The 18,605-nt window shown below is 40.6% G+C and overlaps 1 protein-coding gene across 2 annotated transcripts in view; it reads left to right on the forward strand.

Annotated features, from left to right (window-relative positions):
- LOC308691702 (uncharacterized protein) overlaps window positions 1–18,605 on the forward strand; it is a 228,083-nt gene that overhangs the window by 119,050 nt on the left and 90,428 nt on the right. For both annotated transcript variants that reach the window (XM_081367199.1, XM_081367198.1), the window contains exons 17-20: window positions 4,897–5,010; window positions 5,205–5,438; window positions 7,178–7,333; window positions 7,506–7,691. In XM_081367199.1, coding sequence (XP_081223325.1) covers window positions 4,897–5,010; window positions 5,205–5,438; window positions 7,178–7,333; window positions 7,506–7,691 — 690 coding nt within the window. The remainder of the gene's footprint in view (window positions 1–4,896; window positions 5,011–5,204; window positions 5,439–7,177; window positions 7,334–7,505; window positions 7,692–18,605) is intronic.

Genomic DNA, 18,605 nt, shown 5'->3' on the forward strand with positions numbered 1-18,605 from the left:
ACTCGAGCTGCACGCGGTGCTGTCTGAGCTGGAATCTGTAGAGAAGCAGATCCGCGAGCTTTTAGAGAGACAAGCCGAGCTGATAGACCGGCGTTTAGCTCTTGAATCAGCATGCGTCGATGCACACAAATCAGCGACTAACATTAGTAATCCGCTGACCCCGACCTCGTCTACTCCGTGCGTTTCTCAACATTGGTCCCGAGCGCCCAGGTCACGATCAGCCATGGTTTCGTTCACTCCGGCTCCGACACACCACCACTAAGCCTGGGTGGTTCCGCAGCGGAAGACGCGAGCCAGCACCAGAGCAAGAATCTCTCCGCCCCTCCCGGTTTTCAAGATCTCCACCCAGAACCGCTTCTCCCCTCTTTGCGAAACGGAACGCGATGCTGTCATCATCGGCGATTTCATCGTCCGGCACGTCCACGCTACGTTAGGTAAAAGTAAGGTACGCAGTCACTGCTTTCCTGGTGCTCGTGTTTTCGATATCACTGCGCGGGTACCCGAGATCTTGAACGGTGACGAGCGTGTCGGAGCCGTCGTGTTGCACGCGGGAGTAAACGATATCAGTCTGCAGCAGACGGAGGTTCTGAAGAAAGACTTCAGGAGCCTGATTGAGACGGTACGCAGCACATCGCCTGAAATAACGATCATTGTGTCTGGACCACTTCCCACGTACCGACAAGGGCATGAAAAGTTCAGTAGATTATTCGCGCTAAATGAATGGTTAATGACATGGTGCAATGAGCAGAAACTGCTCTTTGTAAATAATTGGAATCTGTTTTGGGAGCGTCCTAGGCTTTTCTGCCCTGATGGCTTACACCCAAGTAGAATCGGAGCAGATCTTCTGTCTGATAACATCTCCAAGACGTTAAATACCGTTTGACTAGTAACCAAAAGTCCAAATTACAGTCTCTGCTGCACCAACTTAATTGATATAAATATTAGTGTGGAACATTGCATAGAAACGGTGTCTATTCCTCGTTTAGTGAGATCAAATAATAAATCTACTGCAGTATCTAGAAAAAATCGAATTGTTATTAAAACAGAAAATCTCGCTATTAGTGAACAAAAACAATTTCTAAAGCTAGGTCTTCTAAACATTAGATCACTCACACCTAAGGCAGTTATTGTAAATGAAATAGTCACAGATAATAGCATCGATGTACTTTGCCTTACTGAAACCTGGCTTAAGCCAAATGATTATTTCGGTCAAAATGAGTCTACTCCATCAGGTTACTGTTATAAGCATGAGCCCCATCTGATTGGTTGTGGCGGCGGTGTTGCAACAATCTATAGAGATATTCTTAATGTTACCCAGAAAACAGGTGACAAGTTTAATTTGTTTCAAGTACTTGTACTAAATGTTACGCTCTCAGATGTACAGTAAGAAAAAAATCCCTATTATCTCTAGCTTTGGCTACCGTATATAGACCGCAAGGGCCTTACGCTGATTTCCTAAAAGACTTTCCATCCACCATAGATAATTTCTCAAATTGCTTATCTGATCTGTCTCAGCTGCTGCCTGAATCCAAACAAACAGATGAACTAGAGAAACTAACTAGCACCATTCTCTCTAGAACACTGGATTTTGTTGCACCCATTAAATTAAAAAAGGTCAGAGAGAAAATTAAAGCACCATGGTACAACAATACTACGCATGTTCTAAAGAGAGAAACCCGTAATTTAGAGTGTAAATGGAAACAAACTAATTTAGAGGTCTTTAGAATCGCGTGGAAAGACAGTATGTCACGTTATAAAAAGGCCCTAAAAGCGGCCAGGGCTGAGCAGCTCTGCAAACTAATAGAAAATAACCAAAATAATCCAAGGTTTTTATTTAACACCGTGGCTAGACTAACAAATAAACAGACGTCACCTGAACAAAATATCCCGTTACAGTTTAGTAGTAATGATTTCATGAACTTCTTCACTGAGAAAATAGAAATCATCAGAACCACAATTGTAAACGTTCAATCTTCAATCGCGCCTTATAATTCAGCCTCAATTATCACCCCGCAAGAACAATTACAGTGCTTTACAACTATAGAACAAAAAGAGTTAAATAAACTTATCACTTCATCTAAAACAACAACATGTTTATTAGATCCTATACCAACTAAACTACTGAAAGAAGTGTTACCTGTAGTGGAAGAGCCTCTCCTCAATATTATTAACTCATCTTTATCTTTAAGTCATGTTCCAAGAACATTTAAATTGGCAGTTATAAAACCACTCATTAAGAAATCACAATTAGATCATAATAACCTAGCAAATTATAGACCCATTTCAAATCTTCCATTTATGTCTAAAATATTAGAAAAAGTGGTGTCCGCTCAACTGGGCTCTTTCTTGCAAGAAAATGGCATCTATGAAAAGTTTCAGTGTGGATTCAGGCCTCACCATAGCACTGAAACTGCGCTCGTTAAAATCACAAATGATTTACTTTTAGCTTCTGACCAAGGCTGTATCTCAATACTAGTTTTACATTGATCTTAGTGCTGCGTTCGATACTATAGATCACACAATACTCTTAGATCGACTACAAAATTATACTGGTGTTCAAGGACAAGCATTAAGCTGGTTCAGATCATACTTATCTGACCGCTACCATTTTGTCTATTTAAATGGAGAAAAATCGATCATAACTTCAGTAAACTATGGAGTGTCGCAGGGATCTGTGTTAGGCCCTCTATTATTCTCAATATATATGATGCCACTTGGAAATATTATAAGGAAACATGGAATTAGTTTCCATTGTTATGCTGATGACACTCAAATATATATTTCATCACGGCCGGATGAAAACGTGTATTAAAGATATAAAAGATTGGATGACGCGTAATTTTCTTTTATTAAATCCAGACAAGACAGAGGTACTACTTATCGGTTCAAAAAACCGCCCACAAAACCTCTCACAATACAACTTTAACATAGTAGGATGTCCTGTTACTTTATCCTCTACAGTAAAAGACCTGGGTGTTATATTAGATTGCAACCTTTCTTTTGAAAATCATATTTCATATGTTACAAGAACAGCCTTTTTCCACCTTAGAAACATTGCTAAGCTACCTAGAGACTAGATTACTGTAATGCTTTATTAGCTGGTTGTACTGCATCCTCAATAAACAAGCTACAGTTAGTCCAAAATGCAGCTGCTAGAGTTCTTACTAGATCAAGAAAATATGATCATATAACACCGATTTTATCATCACTACATTGGTTACCTATAAAGTTCCGTATTAATTACAAGGTATTGCTACTGACTTATAAAGCCCTAAATGGCTTAGCTCCAGTCTATTTAACGGATCTTCTATCGCCCTATAATCCATCGCGCTCTTTAAGATCACTAAATTCGAGGCTTTTGGTCATACCTGGGATATCCAGATTCACCAAAGGAGGGAGAGCATTTTCACATTTAGCTCCAAAACTCTGGAATAGCCTTCCTGATACTGTTCGTTGCTCAGACTCACTCTCCCAGTTTAAAACTAGATTAAAGACGCATCTCTTCAGCCAGGCATTCATATAATATTCTTAATCTTACAGTTCAAACTACAATCCGGCCTCTAGTTCATAAACGCCAGAGGAGAACTGGCCCCCGACTGAGCCTGGGTTCTACCAAGGTTTTTTTTTTTTCTCCATTAGGTCACCTGATGGAGTTTCAGCTCACCATTAGGTCACCTGATGGAGTTTTTTCGGTTCCTTGCCACTGTTTTGCCTTTGGCTTGCTCAGGTGGGGATATTTTGGGAATATTTAATTTAATTTTATCAATCAATAAATTTCACTAGAAACAAACCTTGTTGTATTATTTTAATTTAATACTGTGAAGCTGCTTTGATACAATCTGTATTATGAAAAGTGCTATACAAATATACTTGACTTGACTTGACTTGACGTGCTTATATAGTCATAAGCCACGCCCATTCTGGTCAACCATTCTGATTGGTTCACACGTCTGAGCCACCTCTCCATAGGTTCGTGCAGTTGCCGCAGCAAAGCCAATGACCACGCCAGTCGCTCATCTGTGTATGCAGTGCAGCTGCACTGCATTTTAAAAATTTGTCTTCAATATTCTCGAGAAAAGGTGTTTTCCAATAGCGTAAACTAGCCTTAAGCAATACTCGTTCCCTCATCTCAGGGAACCGAGGTTATGTTAGTAAACGAGATGTTATGTTTTAGTGCTGATTTTTTAATTCACCCTGCTCGAAAGTTATAGGCTATGTTCACATGTTTTGGATGTGAACAGCAAAAATCTGTGACATTTAAAAAAATTCAGATCTGGACTCACTTTCATATGTGGAATAAAATTGAATAGGTACTCTATCGTTCAAAACTTTGTGTTTGGTAAGATTTTTTTTTTTTGAAAGAAGTCTATTATGCTTAGCAAGGCTGAATTTAATTGATCAAAAAACAGTAATATTGTAAAAACAATAATATTGTAAAATATTATTGCTGTTTTGGTTACACTTTATTTTAAGGTGTCTTTATTACAATGTAATTGTTCATTTAGGTATTGAGTAATATTATTAACATGTACTTACTATAGAGTTAGGATTAGGGTTTTGTTTAGGGTTAGTTGAATGTAATTATTCATAATTTACAGTTATTACTACTGTAAGTACATGTAACAAGGACACTGCAAAATAAAGTGTTACCACTGTTTTCTATTACAATGTATTTTAAAAATGTAATTCATTCCTGTGATGCGAAGCTGAATTTTCAGCATCATAAGTCCAGTCTTCAGTGTCACATGATTCTTCTGAAATCATTATAAAATGCTGATTTGCTGCTCAAATATATGGGCAGTGCCTGATATGGACATGTAAACAGTCTTGTTGCTTCTGGCTTTTGAAACTAGATTTATAAGAACATTTTTGATGAAATTGCTTCTTTCTTTCCAGGCTTTAGTGGTCAGAACTGCGAGGAGAACATTGATGACTGTCTAGACCATCGCTGCCTTAACGGAGGGACCTGTGTGGACACCTACAATTGCCAATGCAAGCCAGAGTGGACAGGTACCAAATGCCTACTCAAACCCTACACTTCAATTACAGCTAGACACAAAGACATTTTTGAATCAGTAAGGCTAACATGGTTTCATTGGGTAAAATCTCTTTTTTTATTAGCATTGTATCTGTGTTTAGAAATGTACATGCTGTATTTTGCAGTGAAATTAACAGCTATAAATATTTATATATTAATTCCTCAGGTCAGTTCTGTACCGAAGACGTCAACGAGTGCGATTTGATGCCCAATTCCTGCCAGAACGGTGGTACATGCTTGAACACGCAGGGTGGATACAACTGTGTGTGTGTGAACGGCTGGACTGGGGATGACTGCAGCGAGAACATCGATGACTGCGCAGATGCTGCCTGCCTCGCAGGAGCCACATGTCATGATCGGGTGGCTTCCTTCTTCTGTGAATGTCCTCACGGGCGCACAGGTGTGCATAGTTTTTTCACATGCAACTGAATCTTGGTTTGAGGCACTCATTTCTTTTATTGGAGCATTAGCTTTATGAGAGCTGTGAGCAAAACCACTGAAGATAATTTAAAGACCCTATTTTTAGTTTAATGGACTTGTTAAGAAGTTAAGATGGGACATATCAATTTGCTTTTTTAATCTGCTAAAATGAATTTAGTCCATATTGTATGTAAACTTGCACATAGATGATGTAAAGCTAATAGCCATGGATTAAGTGTCATGACATTATGTGTAACACTTTATTTTACAGTGTTCTTGTTACACATCTTACATGTAGTTGCTATAGTAATTACTATAAATTGTGCATGCAACTAACCTAAACCACACCTTAATCCTAATCAGGGTTTGGTATTATGCGTGTGGATTTCAGCAGTGGCGTGTAACGCAGTCACTCCTACTAGCCAATTTGGCAGGTTGAATTATATGTATCATATATGCATGTTTCAATTGTAGTCTTTTAAAAATCATTTGAAATAATAAACTAAGTGCAATTTAGTGTTGTCAAAAATATAGATTTTTCGATAAATATCGATACCGAAATATCTGAAACGCTTCCAATACAAATTTTCCACAAAATTGATACATGACATCAAAATCTCATCTCTCTGACAGCGAGTTGACACACAAACTTGCCTCCCCTCTCTCACTCGTCTCATTTGCTTCGAATGAATTGCCCCGGCATAGGATTGCGCCTATTTTGCATAATTTTACTCATACCTTCAGCTTTTGTGCTCACACCCAAAGTTTGCACACATAATGCCTCCTCTCGGTACTAAATTGAGTTCTTTTTCACTGCTTATTGCACTTAAACAGTCAAAAACACACAAAATAATGTAAAAACATTGCTGGTTTTGGCGAGTATTCATGTAAACAGTCAGTTAGGTTTTAAGTGCACGTAAACAGTTGAGAAAGAAAATGCATGTGTAACAGTATAATGGATTTGTGCGTCAGGTCTTAAAGTGTAATATACCTGCTGCCAAATTATGAGATAATATTAAAAAATATCTAAATTACTGTTTTTCCCAATGGTATTGATGTCAAAATTGTGGCCAGGGAAAATGCTGCATAGCTGATAACTTTGGAAAACCACTAGCCACAGTGGCTGGTGAGCAAAAAAAGTTCATGTCAAGACCCGAACCTAACCCTATGTCACATTCACCGCCTTCTTCCTCGTCTGTGTCTGCACTACACTTCCCAGAATCCTCCGTCATCATCACCTTCACCTGCACATCATCATCATCATCCTCATCACCTGTGTTCACCCATCATCATCACCTGTTGTCGTGTTATTATCATCTCTGTATTTAAGTTCCCCTTCTCACCCATGTCTTGGTTGGTTATTGTTTGTGTAGTTAGCACTCTGTTTGTGCACGCACACTCTTTCGAGTTTGTTTGGATTTTGCCTAAGGAAATAAATATTGAGTATTTTGTATCTTCGCTTGACCTTCGTCTTCTTCATCTACCCGGCGACGTTACACCCTATAGTCAGTACATGTAGTTAAATAATTATTACTCAGTACTTAAATGTATAATTACACTGTAACACAGACACCTTAAAATAAAGTGTAACCAACATTTGTTTTGATTTCATGAGGTCTTTAAAACCTGCCATGCTGTTTAAATAGGAGACATTCCCTTATTTTTATTGTCATAAATTTCTGTACAAGCTAATTTTTATTGTGTGTATCGATGTCTTAGGTCTGCTGTGTCACCTGGATGATGCTTGCATTAGTAACCCATGTCAGAAAGGCTCAAACTGTGACACCAACCCAGTCAACGGCAAGGCCATCTGTACCTGTCCTCTGGGTTATGTTGGCCCAGCCTGTGACCAAGACGTTGATGAATGCTCACTGGGTGAGTAATGGCTTCTTTAAAAAAAACACCTGAATAAAATGAACTCTTGAACAACACATTAACCACCCAGAACACCCTAGCAACCACTTAAAACACCCTGCCAACCTGAATGTATTAGTGATCGAATGATGGATTTCCCCATATTTAAAGGTGTTTTGTGTCTCTTTTTTAGGTGCAAACCCTTGTGAACATGCTGGAAAGTGTATAAACACAAAAGGTTCCTTCCAGTGTAAATGTCTGCAGGGATATGTGGGTGCTCAATGTGAACTGGACATAAACGAGTGCATGTCCAACCCATGCCAGAATGATGCTACCTGTTTGAATCAAATTGGAGGCTTCCATTGCATCTGTATGCCAGGTAATCCAAAATATCTGCTGCATTTGGTTTTGGACACAGTCTATATCTAAATGCTTACTATATATTACCTCATACTGGTGATGTCATTACCTCACATGACCAACCTGTGATCCAATAAATAGCTTTTTTTGGCTGTAGCTCTAATTATACTGATGCCTGTCTACATAAAGCTGATATTTTGTGTTTCATATAGACAAAAGAAACAATATTAGCATCGCTAAGGCAGGCTGAATTCTCTTGCTAAATCTGGACCTAATCATGCTACATATGCTTCACCCAAACTGGCAAAACAAAGGAACTAGTTCAGGTTCCTTTCTGACTAGCAAAATAATAATAGTCCATCTTTCCATCTTTTGATGATATTCTTTTTCTCAATGTTTATGTACTTTCTCTGGAATCATTTAATGAAAGGTATAAAGTACAGTAAATCTAGTTCAAACTGAAATTCCTAAATATTATTACCCCAAACAACACAATCTCTACCAATTATATATAATATAGCAGTAAATTATTGTTATTGTTATCATTATTGGCCTGATAAGAAAATTTGGTCGATATATTACAGCCGATAAATAAAGATTATTTCCTTCGGCGGAGACACTTCAGATGCACACTGATGGTTTTTGAATTGCTTGAAAAATTATTGGAGTGCAACATATGCAGCGTAAGTCTGTCATATTGGCTACATGAAATTATAGATATAATATATAATTTTGTGCTTAGGACATGGCTTTTAATTATGAGACTTTTGTTTTTGTAATCAGGCAAAAATCATATAAAAATTTGGATTTAGATTTATCGGCCAGCTTTCAAATATAAAGAATCGGTGCATCCCTACAAACTATATAAATGAATCAACCGAATAGTATATCAAAACATAAAAGCATAATTTAAAAATAAATAATACAATTAAATGGATATAAAAAAATACGTAAATAAAAATTACAGTTACAATGCAGTTTGGCTTCGTGACAGGAAGTAGTGACAAAACAAAGCCACATGACATGGAAACTTATTGGTCAAAATAAAAAGCTTTAAAATAATAGCAATATTCACAGTGTTGCCATATTTTATATGGCCAGCTGAATCACCATGAATATATTGTGAATATTTGATATATTGCCTGGGTCTAATACTTACGTGATTATGTACTGTATTTAGCAGACTTGTTCTAGCATATACCCTTTCCTGGCTTAACAGCTGTTTACCATGCTAACAATTTAAAGCCACAATGTCTTAAACATTCCTCATGATTATGGGGTATATCATATGGCTTGAATCTTGAATCTTTTTAATAACAATGAAGGCTTTAACTGACATTAGTTACATAACAAATGAGTTCATTAAATGACGAATCAATGGCAGCCTCTTAACTTTGATCGCTCAGAGGAAATCCACTCTAAAGTGTCCTGTTGACGACATCAGTTCCAGTGGCAAGACAAATGATATCGGCCTTCTGTCCGGGTCAACACTGAAGGTAGAGATTTTAGATGAGCTCAGTGAGTTTGCAATAACAACGCAGTATCAGTGTTTCCCACAACTTTGGAACATGGGATAGTTCATTTAAACCCAGTCTACCCAACCACCCAGTCTGTGTGTGTGTGTGTGTGTGTATGTGTGTGTGTGTGTGTGTGTGTGTGTGTGTGTGTGTGTGTGTGTGTGTGTGTGTGTGTGTGTGTGTGTGTGTGTGTGTGTGCTTGTCTCCTGTCACTACTTTGGACCTGAATGGAACTCGTATCACGTCAGACAAACATAACCTAAACCCCAGCTGTGAGGAAACATCACTAAAGTAATTTCTCACTTTTTTTATTCCATGCATTCTTGGGTTTTGAAAAAGGAATTAATTTTATATAATGTGATTAGTTATTAAATATATCAGTTATTAAATTATAGTTACCTAAAGGCACCGGGGTGACGGTGCCGCCGGCTTTGGCCCTTCATCGCTGTATATATATATATATATATATATATATATATATATATATATATATATGACAGAAAATATTACTTGACTTACCTTATTCTGATTTTATGATACACTCAAAATATTCCACAACAAATCCTTTAAATTTAATGTAAAAATAAAAACGAAAGTAAGTTGTGTTGGGCTCACGTAACCCTCTCATTAGAATCAAAATGTTTCAACATTTGCCATGTATTTGGATGCTAAACTATTCTTTATTATAGGCTTTGTACTTCACTCATGTTCCAATATCGATAGAAAAAATCATCCTCTTCACACGCGCAAAAATGTGCTTGGAAACATCACAGTGGAGCTCTGCTTACTGTGAATGGTACAAATTGTACTACTGACTATTTAAACAGAGCAGTGTAATTTGTATATGTTAGGTTTACTATTTTATTATTATATTTTATTAAGGCTATAATGAACAGGCTGCGATGTCAAGATTGCAATGCTGGAATGTGTGTGTGTGTGTGTGTGTGTGTGTGTGTGTGTGTGTGTGTGTGTGTGTGGCGCGGGCGCGATTGAACAGTGGACACATAAAAACATACTCCGTCATTTTGTTCATATAGAACGACATTCAAACTGCTAAGTGTTAACTTATACTTGTGTACAGTCGCAATAAAACACAACATTGTGCTTTTGTACAATAATTTCAAGCAATCCGCCCCCCGAAAGGCGCTAATTTTAAAATTAAACTAAAATGCTCATGGCTGCACGGGCATTCATAACGGTGCGCATTCACGGTGAGGAACGAGCAGAACATAGAGTGAATGTTTTTTAGTTAATTCCTACTTCCAAAGGAATTCATTGAAAATGCTCGCTCTGCTCCGCACCATTATCAATGTCCGTGCGGACGAACATACTTTACTTTCGTTTTTAAGTTAGCGATTCAAAAGCCCCCAGCGGTGTCACATGTTGATTAACCGGTGGTAAAATAATCTCGCCGTCACATACCTAGTATATTTTTATATAGATACAATAGGCTACCTGATTTTGAACACAAGAGGGCAGTATAGCACTATGAATGACATGATTTATTTATTTATTTTCTGATATTTGTATAATTTTATATAGAAATAAATGGTGTATAATTACATTTTTAGAAGATATGAGGCTTTTAGTTTTTCCTTTTTTGACATTACTTTAATCCCTCGACATAGCAAAACCGTTTGAGATATTTATTATCCGTTCACAATTTAGCATTTTTAATGTATTTTCATCATGTTGAAAAAGTTTGGTGGGAATAAAATAAACCAGTTAAGAGGAGTGGGTAAAAATTCAGAGGCTGATTTTGCAAATAAATACACATTCAAACCAAAATATCTGACTTCCTGTTGGTCGGAGCTGATGACTGTAAATTAGAAAGTTGTCCGGCTTGATAAAAACAATATACATACCGAGTTTTGTTGCTGTAGATAAAACTAACACTAACACTTTTGTCAAAAGGTGGCGCTACTGAGCCCCTCACCTCGCCCGTTTCTGAAACTTTTCACATGTCTACCGGCTAATAAATGTGATGTGTCTGTCGAGTTTCATCCAATTTCAAGCATGATAAGAGTCTCAAAAGCATCTGAAAAGAATATTAAAGTTTGATGCGTTGCCACGGCAACAGTATCTAAGATATCAAGAATCCTTTCACAGGTGTACATCAACCTTGTATTTGCATTATACACATAAAGTTTGAAGCAAATCGGGTAAAAATAAGAGGGTGATTTCAAAGCATTTTGAAAGTGCCACAATTCCTACTGCCAGTTGGTGGCGCTATAACTTTGACTCACAATAGTCACATCCATGTGATCGGCCTCTTACAACGAACATACTGCTGAAGTTTTATCAAGATCAGTCAATGTATGCTGAAGTTATAACACACTTCCTGTTTCTCTTTTCTCCCCGTAAATTCGTTTCCTCGCCACGGCCAAACCGTTCGAGATATCAAAAATCCGTCCGCAATTTATCATCCTCAATGTCTTAACTATTTTCTATAAAAATAGGGATGGAAGCCTAACGGTGACAAAACTGGCTTGCAATGAAATATGTTTGAACCAAATTTGATTCATTTAACAATTCTTATGAAGAAAAATAAGCATATCTGCTTTTTCTGGGAGAATCCTAGCTCTCTCTTGATTAATAGTGTCTCCAGCAGTGGAGAACACCCTCTCAGAAGGGGTAGAAGATGCCTGAACACACAGATATGTTTGGGCAAGATCAGCCAAAAGAGGCATCGTGTCCCTCTTCTGCCACCACCAAAGAGTATCATCCGCTGATACAGAGATGGAAGGTATGCCTCTGTACATCAGTATTTCTCGGTCCAGTCGTTCAAAAAATGTCTGAGTCTGTTGTGGGGCTGTTTGTAAATCATGATCCTCCTCCGCAAACAGCTTCTCCAAGGCTGTCTTCCTGGGGTGTTTTACATGTGGTGTCTGAAAGGTATATCAAGTAAATCTGATGTCCAAAAAACAAATATACTTATGTACTACTTCTATTATTAAAGCTAGTGCCACTGGTAGTAGAACTGTTACTTTACCACCAAAATCTTTAGATCAATGATTTGATTAGTTTATTATATCTTCATCTATGCCACGTTTACTATGATTAAAAGGACTTACATAGTTTTCTACGTTTCTCCTCCTGTTGCTTCTCTTCCACCTCATGAGATTGTCCTAGACTCTGTATGTTGTCTTCCTGCTGTGACTGCTTAAAAGAAAAAAGAACATGTCATCCCTACGAATGAAACCAGAGTTGAGCATCACAACAGAAATAAACCACAAACTGTGAATCAAATACCTTTTCTGTCTCTCTGGGTGTGGCTGCTACAATTGCTGCAGACCTCAGCCTGTCCCATATGGCATCACTGTCTATTTTCAAGTGGAAACTTGGGTCCAACACTGTTGCTTCTTCCAGGAAGTTCTGGACATTTTCATTCTTAATAAAAAAAAATTAAAAAAAAAGAAAGAATGAATCATTTACATGAAGAATGGAAATTAATGAGTATCTGTCAAGGAACCTGGTAACTTGTTGAAAGATCAGTCCAGATTTTCTCCTTAATGTTTCTTGCAAATGCAGAGTCTTCGGCCTGGACTGCATAGTGGCACTCCAACTTTTTTAAAATTGGAATGATTTGGCCACATGTAGGGCTTTTTTCCACTAGAAACACAGAGTGTCGACATGTAGAGTACAGACATCAACTCCATGAACTCCTTTGCCTTCCTGAAGTCCTCCATTTGCAGTTTCTCAAGCAGTCTATAAATATAGATAATCATTTTCCTTAAGCAAGGTAGCACAATAAGTGGTCCTCTCTTGCACCCTACACTAATTTAGTAGTAGTGGTAATCATCACAGAACTTACTTTTCCTTCTCAGATTGTTTTTTTTTATCCGCGGGTCCATTATTACTGCTTGAATAGCAGGGACCTGCTCATAGAACCTCTCAATCATCAGATAAAGAGAATTCCATCGTGTCTTTACATCAACAATTAGTGAGTGCTGAGCGAGGTCTGTGAAAAAAATGCACATTTTTGTTAGAATAAAATGTAACAAAACATTTTATAATCATATTAACTATTTTGCTAAAATCTGATATATATATATATATATATTTTTTTTTACATCAAAATATTAACATTTTACTGTAAAATCTAATTAAAACAGAAATTCATGTGTACTTACTCAGTAATTGCTGCTTTTCCTTCAGAATGACCTTTGCCATGTAGGACCTCATCCAAACAACTATAGCGCATACTCTTGCAGACCAGTTGCAAACGGTGCTGAATTTGTTAATTTTTTTGTGCTGCGAGATTTAATGTGTACAAAGCAGCTGATCTTCAAAACCTGCATCTTCTTCATAGCAACATCCATATTCGCTGCATTGTCCACTGTTGCTGCAACAACCTTTTCTCTAACTTCAAATTCCTTCAGTATTGCTTCAACTTCTTCGGCCACAGCATCACCAGTCTGGGCTTCATATACTGCCTTAGTTTTGAGGACTTTCCCTACAGTGGTGCCCTGTCTGGTGTAATGGAGTGTGACTGTGAGGTAATGGTCCTGGGCCAGGCTAGTCAATCCATCTGCTGTGATGGCTGCCTTTGTAACATCCTTGACAGCAGATAACAAGTTTTCTTTTTCAACTTGGTACCAGGCAGGGATCAAGCTGTTGCCAAGGTAGTCCCTTGAAGGTGGCTTATACCTGGGGGTTATTGTCCTGATCATCTCCCTACACATTATTCATGTAAATTAAATAATGTGATAATTAACATGCAATTTTAATGCTAGCTGTACTCTATATATAACATAAAAGTATTCATTTGATTTGCCTCAATCAAGAAGACTCGCCTAACCAAACATTTCACCACATACCGAAAATCTGGTTGGTCCACAGTTGCGAATGGGTGTAACCCTTTCACCACGAACTTGGTTACTGCTCGGTGACACTCGTTTATCTTTCCAGAGCAGCGAGTGTGAATGGCGAACGCATTTCTTCACTCGTAGTCGAGCAGCCTGTCGACTGGGAGCTAATGATTTCATCCTGCCTATCATCTAAAATGGATATTGCGAGAATAATTATACACAAACACAGTACAGTGTTTTCGTAGAATATGCCTGTTCTTTGTAAGACGCCTGTGATGTTTAACATTACATTACCCTGTTCAATGGAGGTTACGGTGCTGCTAGCTTGGGCAGTTGTACGCAGCGGATCAAAACACGACATTCCTGCAATTTAGTACCATGGGTTAACATATGTTTAAGCATGTTGCTTGTATTTGCACCCTTACACGAAATCACAGCCTTGCAGTTATTGCAAAGGCATGATTTTCGTCACGTTTTGTAAAACAAAGCCAAGCTTTAGATCGCCTCTTTCTCTCCATAATTCCCTCCTTTGCTCAAATCGCTTTGACGTCATGATGACACGCAGATGCATAGACGCCGTGCTATCTATGGTGCCCGATAAAGGACAAAAGGGACAGTTGTGAGTTCACGGTCTGTATATGGCTGGGACTCGGAGCAGGAGCATCGATAAGAGGACTCGTTAACGTTGAGGACATACAATATCGATGGTTCGTTAAACTTAGAACCGGTTCTCGAGTGGAACCGGTTTTCGATTCCCATCCCTACAGCATACACAGATGAGTGACTGGCGTGGTCATTGGCTGTGCTGCGGCAACTGCACGAACCAATGGCGAGGCGGCTCAGTTGTGCAAACCAATCAGGCCGCTTCGCACCCTAGAGCGTCAGAGCCCGCCAGAATGGGCTTGGCTTATGGCTATATAAGCACACATTCTTTGCCAAGGAACTCAGATTTTATCTCCTTCAGCGAACACTCCACTTCGCTGATCTCTGGATAGAAGCCTTCGCCGCCATCAACAAGCTTTCAGCGGAACAAGCCTTCTGCTATTCAGCCATGAGGACGCCGGCTTCCTGGGTTCACTAGACGCCACCTTCAGCCCGCTGTTCTGCTGTGCCATCCGGCGCGCCATATTCTTTAATGCTAGTGTGCTCGCCGTCGCGTCACACTTTCTAAGAGAGCTAAATTTCCTGTCTGGGCCACGACCATGCGGAAGCTGCACTCACCAAGGGCGACTGCCCTGAGTGTGACTTGATGGATCTCCCCACCCTGCAGGCTCGACTGGCTGTTTTCTCTCTCCCTTTGCTCGAGCGACGCAAAAAGAAGCGCCGTTCTCAAAAGATGCCAGAGCGGATGGATGCGAGCGAACACATGCCGACCCAGTCCTGCGTGCCTCGCTCTCTCCCAGAGAAACTCCCTCACTGGTCCTGTTTACACAGGCAGACCAGCGCCCCTCTCTGCGAGTGGCAGGTCTCGTCTCTTTCGGGGCATCTGACGAGGAGGACGAAAAGGATGACAGCCTTTCCATCGCTGCATCCGAATGCGACGAGTCGCCTTAGGAAGAAAGAGAAAGAGTTTGAGTCCCGCCGAGGCCGAGACTCTCCAAAAAGCGTCTCACACATTTCCCAGTCTCCTTTTATCAGGCGGCTGGAAATACCGATGTTGCAGTAAATGGGTCTGTTATAAAACACGCACACCTGCAAACAAACGCCGTTTTACAGCGACACAAATAAAGCACGAAAAGAGCTCTTTTCTGTCTGTGTCATATGTAGGTTATGTGCCCACGATAAAGTACGCACCTCTGCATACAAGCACTGTTCCCACAGTATTAATCTCTCCTCCAGCTCACACTGGGGATGCAATGAATGTAGTGCGTGTGCCCACTATGAAGTATGCACCCCTACACATAAGCCCTGCCACCATAGTACCAGTTCTCCCCCCAGCTTGTGCGGGAGATGTAATAAATGTAGGTTGTGTGCCCACTATGAAATACGCACCCCTACACATGAAAACTGTTCCCACAGTTTCAGTTCTCCCTCCAGCTCGCGCTGGAGATGTTATTAAAGGTGTGCCCGCTGTAATGCACCTGTTCACACTGCATTACAAGACTGCTGGGCGGCCAGGTCCCTGTCACAGAGCGGCCCATCCCCAGTTTTCATTCAAACCCTAGCTATTAGGGCCAAGGCCTGGGAGGCCATCCCCGGTATATCAGTATGGGTGTTGAACAAGATAAAACGAGGCTACTCACTACAGTTTGCTCATAGACCCCGCGCTTTTGAGCCATGATTGAAACGACAGTGAGAAGAAATTTACATTTACATTTATTTACATTTATGCATTTGGCAGACGCTTTTATCCAAAGCGACTTACATTGCATTATCCTATACATTTTATACATAGGTATGTGCAATCCCCTGGGATCGAACCCACAACCTTGCGTTGTTAACGCAATGCTCTTACCACTGAGCTACAGGAAAGCTGGAAATGTGGCGCACATCCTTCGAAACTGTTAGAAAAGAGAGCTGTCGAACCAATCCCTCTTTCACAAAGCGAGTCGGGCTTTTACAGTCGCTATTTCCTCGTTCTGAAAAAGGATTGCGGCCTCAGGCCCATCCTAGACCTCAGACACCTGAACAAAGGTTGCTGACAACCAGACAAATCCTTGCGCAAATTCGCCCAGGGGATTGGTTATTCTCAGTGGATCTGAAAGATGCTTATTTTCACATCCAAATATCACCCCATCACAGGCCATTCCTGAGATTCGCCTTCGAGGGGCAGGCTTACCAGTACACAGTACTAGCGTTCGGCCTATCACTGGCACCTCGTACATTTGCGAAGTGCATGGACGCAGCACTCTCCCTCCTGAGACAGCTGGGAGTGCGAGTGTTAAACTACCTTGACGATTGGCTGATTATAGCCCAATCGGAGGAACAGTTGATAACTCACAGATCCTGGCTCCTCAGCCATTTATAATGCCTGGGTCTAAGGATCAATGCTTCCAAGAGGACACTGTCTCCCAGCCAGGGTATTTCTTTCCTGGGTACAGTGATAGACTCTATACAAATGAAAGCGTGCCTTACGTCAGAGCGCTCCCTTGCGCTCCTCTCAAGAGATTTCAGAGGATGTTAGGTCTCATGGCCATCATCAGTACTCCAGCTTGGACTACTGCACATGCGTCCTCTCCAGCGCTGGCTAAAACCCAGAGTACCGGCTCACACTTGCCGATTTGGCCACTTACAAATTAGATCGAACCACGACTGTATCAAAGCCCTGGCTCCCTGGAAAGCAGCAGACTAGTATCAGTCAGGCGTGAGTATGGGTGTGGTTTCGAGGAGAAAAGTGATCTCGACACACGCCTCCAACCTAGGTTGGGGGGGCCCTTTACGAGGGCAGGCCGGTCTCTGGCCCATGGTCAAGCCTGGAGAAGCGCCTACATATAAACTGTCTAGAGATGAGAGCGGTTGCTCTATCACTGAAAGCTTTTCTCCCATATCTAAAAGGCCACCACATCCTGGTCCGGACAGACAACATGGCCTTAAAGGGGCAAGGAGGCTAAACCCCCCGACTCCCCTCTGTGCCTATCTGGGACCTCTCCACGGTCCTGGAAGCAATGAAGGGGGCCCCATTTGAGCCGCTTCGGTCTGTGGACATGAAGCATCTCTCGCTCAAAACCACTCTCTTACTGGCGCTCGCTTCAGTTAATCAGTAAGCGCATCCTGCCTTGAGTTTGGGCCTAACGACTCCAGAGTCGTCCTTAAGCCACAGCATGGTTATGTTCCTAAAGTGCTCTCGACTCCGTTCAGAGCACAGGTTATTTCACTAGCAGCTCTTCCCTCACCAGAGGATGAAAGAGACGCGAATTTACTCTGTCCTGTTAGGGCTCTCAGAGTTTATCTGGAGTGTTCTGCTAGGGCTGGGCAATATATTGCATGACATTGTTAGGCGCATCTCGTCAGTAAAGCCGGTTCCTTGATTAGTAGTAAATCGCCATCACCTGCTTTCAGATGGAGCGGCATTTACAACACAGAGCCGTAGTTAACTGACAAGCTGAGCCATATCGCATTAGTTATCATGGACGTATCGCCTAGTTAACTACAACTCTGTGTTGTAAATGCCGCTCCATCTGAAAGCAGGTAATGGCGATTTACTACTAATCAAGGAACCGGCTTTACTGACGAGATGCACCTAACAATGTCATGCGATATATCGCCCAGCCCTACGTTCTGCCTCATTCAGACAGTCAGAACAGCTTTTTGTATGCTTTGGCGGCCGCACCAAGGGGTTCACCGTTTATAAAGATTATTGCGCTGGATAGTTGATGCTATTGCGCTGGCTTATGAGTCTAAGGGCCTTCATTGCCCCTTAGGCGTCAGAGCTCATTCCACGAGAGGTATGGCCTCGTCTTGGGCTTGGTCAAGTGTAATACCTATTGGAGATATCTGTGCGGCGGCCGGCTGGGCCTCGCCGTCCACATTTATGAGGTATTATAACCTGGAAGTCCCCCCCCGATACATATCCGGTCCTGGCTAAATTCGAACTACGGTTCTCATATATACACATTATATAGGGTTTGGCCCTCATTAGGCCCATACCTCGTTTTTCCTATACGA

The sequence above is a fragment of the Scardinius erythrophthalmus genome, assembly GCF_964197995.2.
Source record: "Scardinius erythrophthalmus genome assembly, chromosome: 5".
Lineage (NCBI taxonomy): Eukaryota > Metazoa > Chordata > Actinopteri > Cypriniformes > Leuciscidae > Scardinius > Scardinius erythrophthalmus.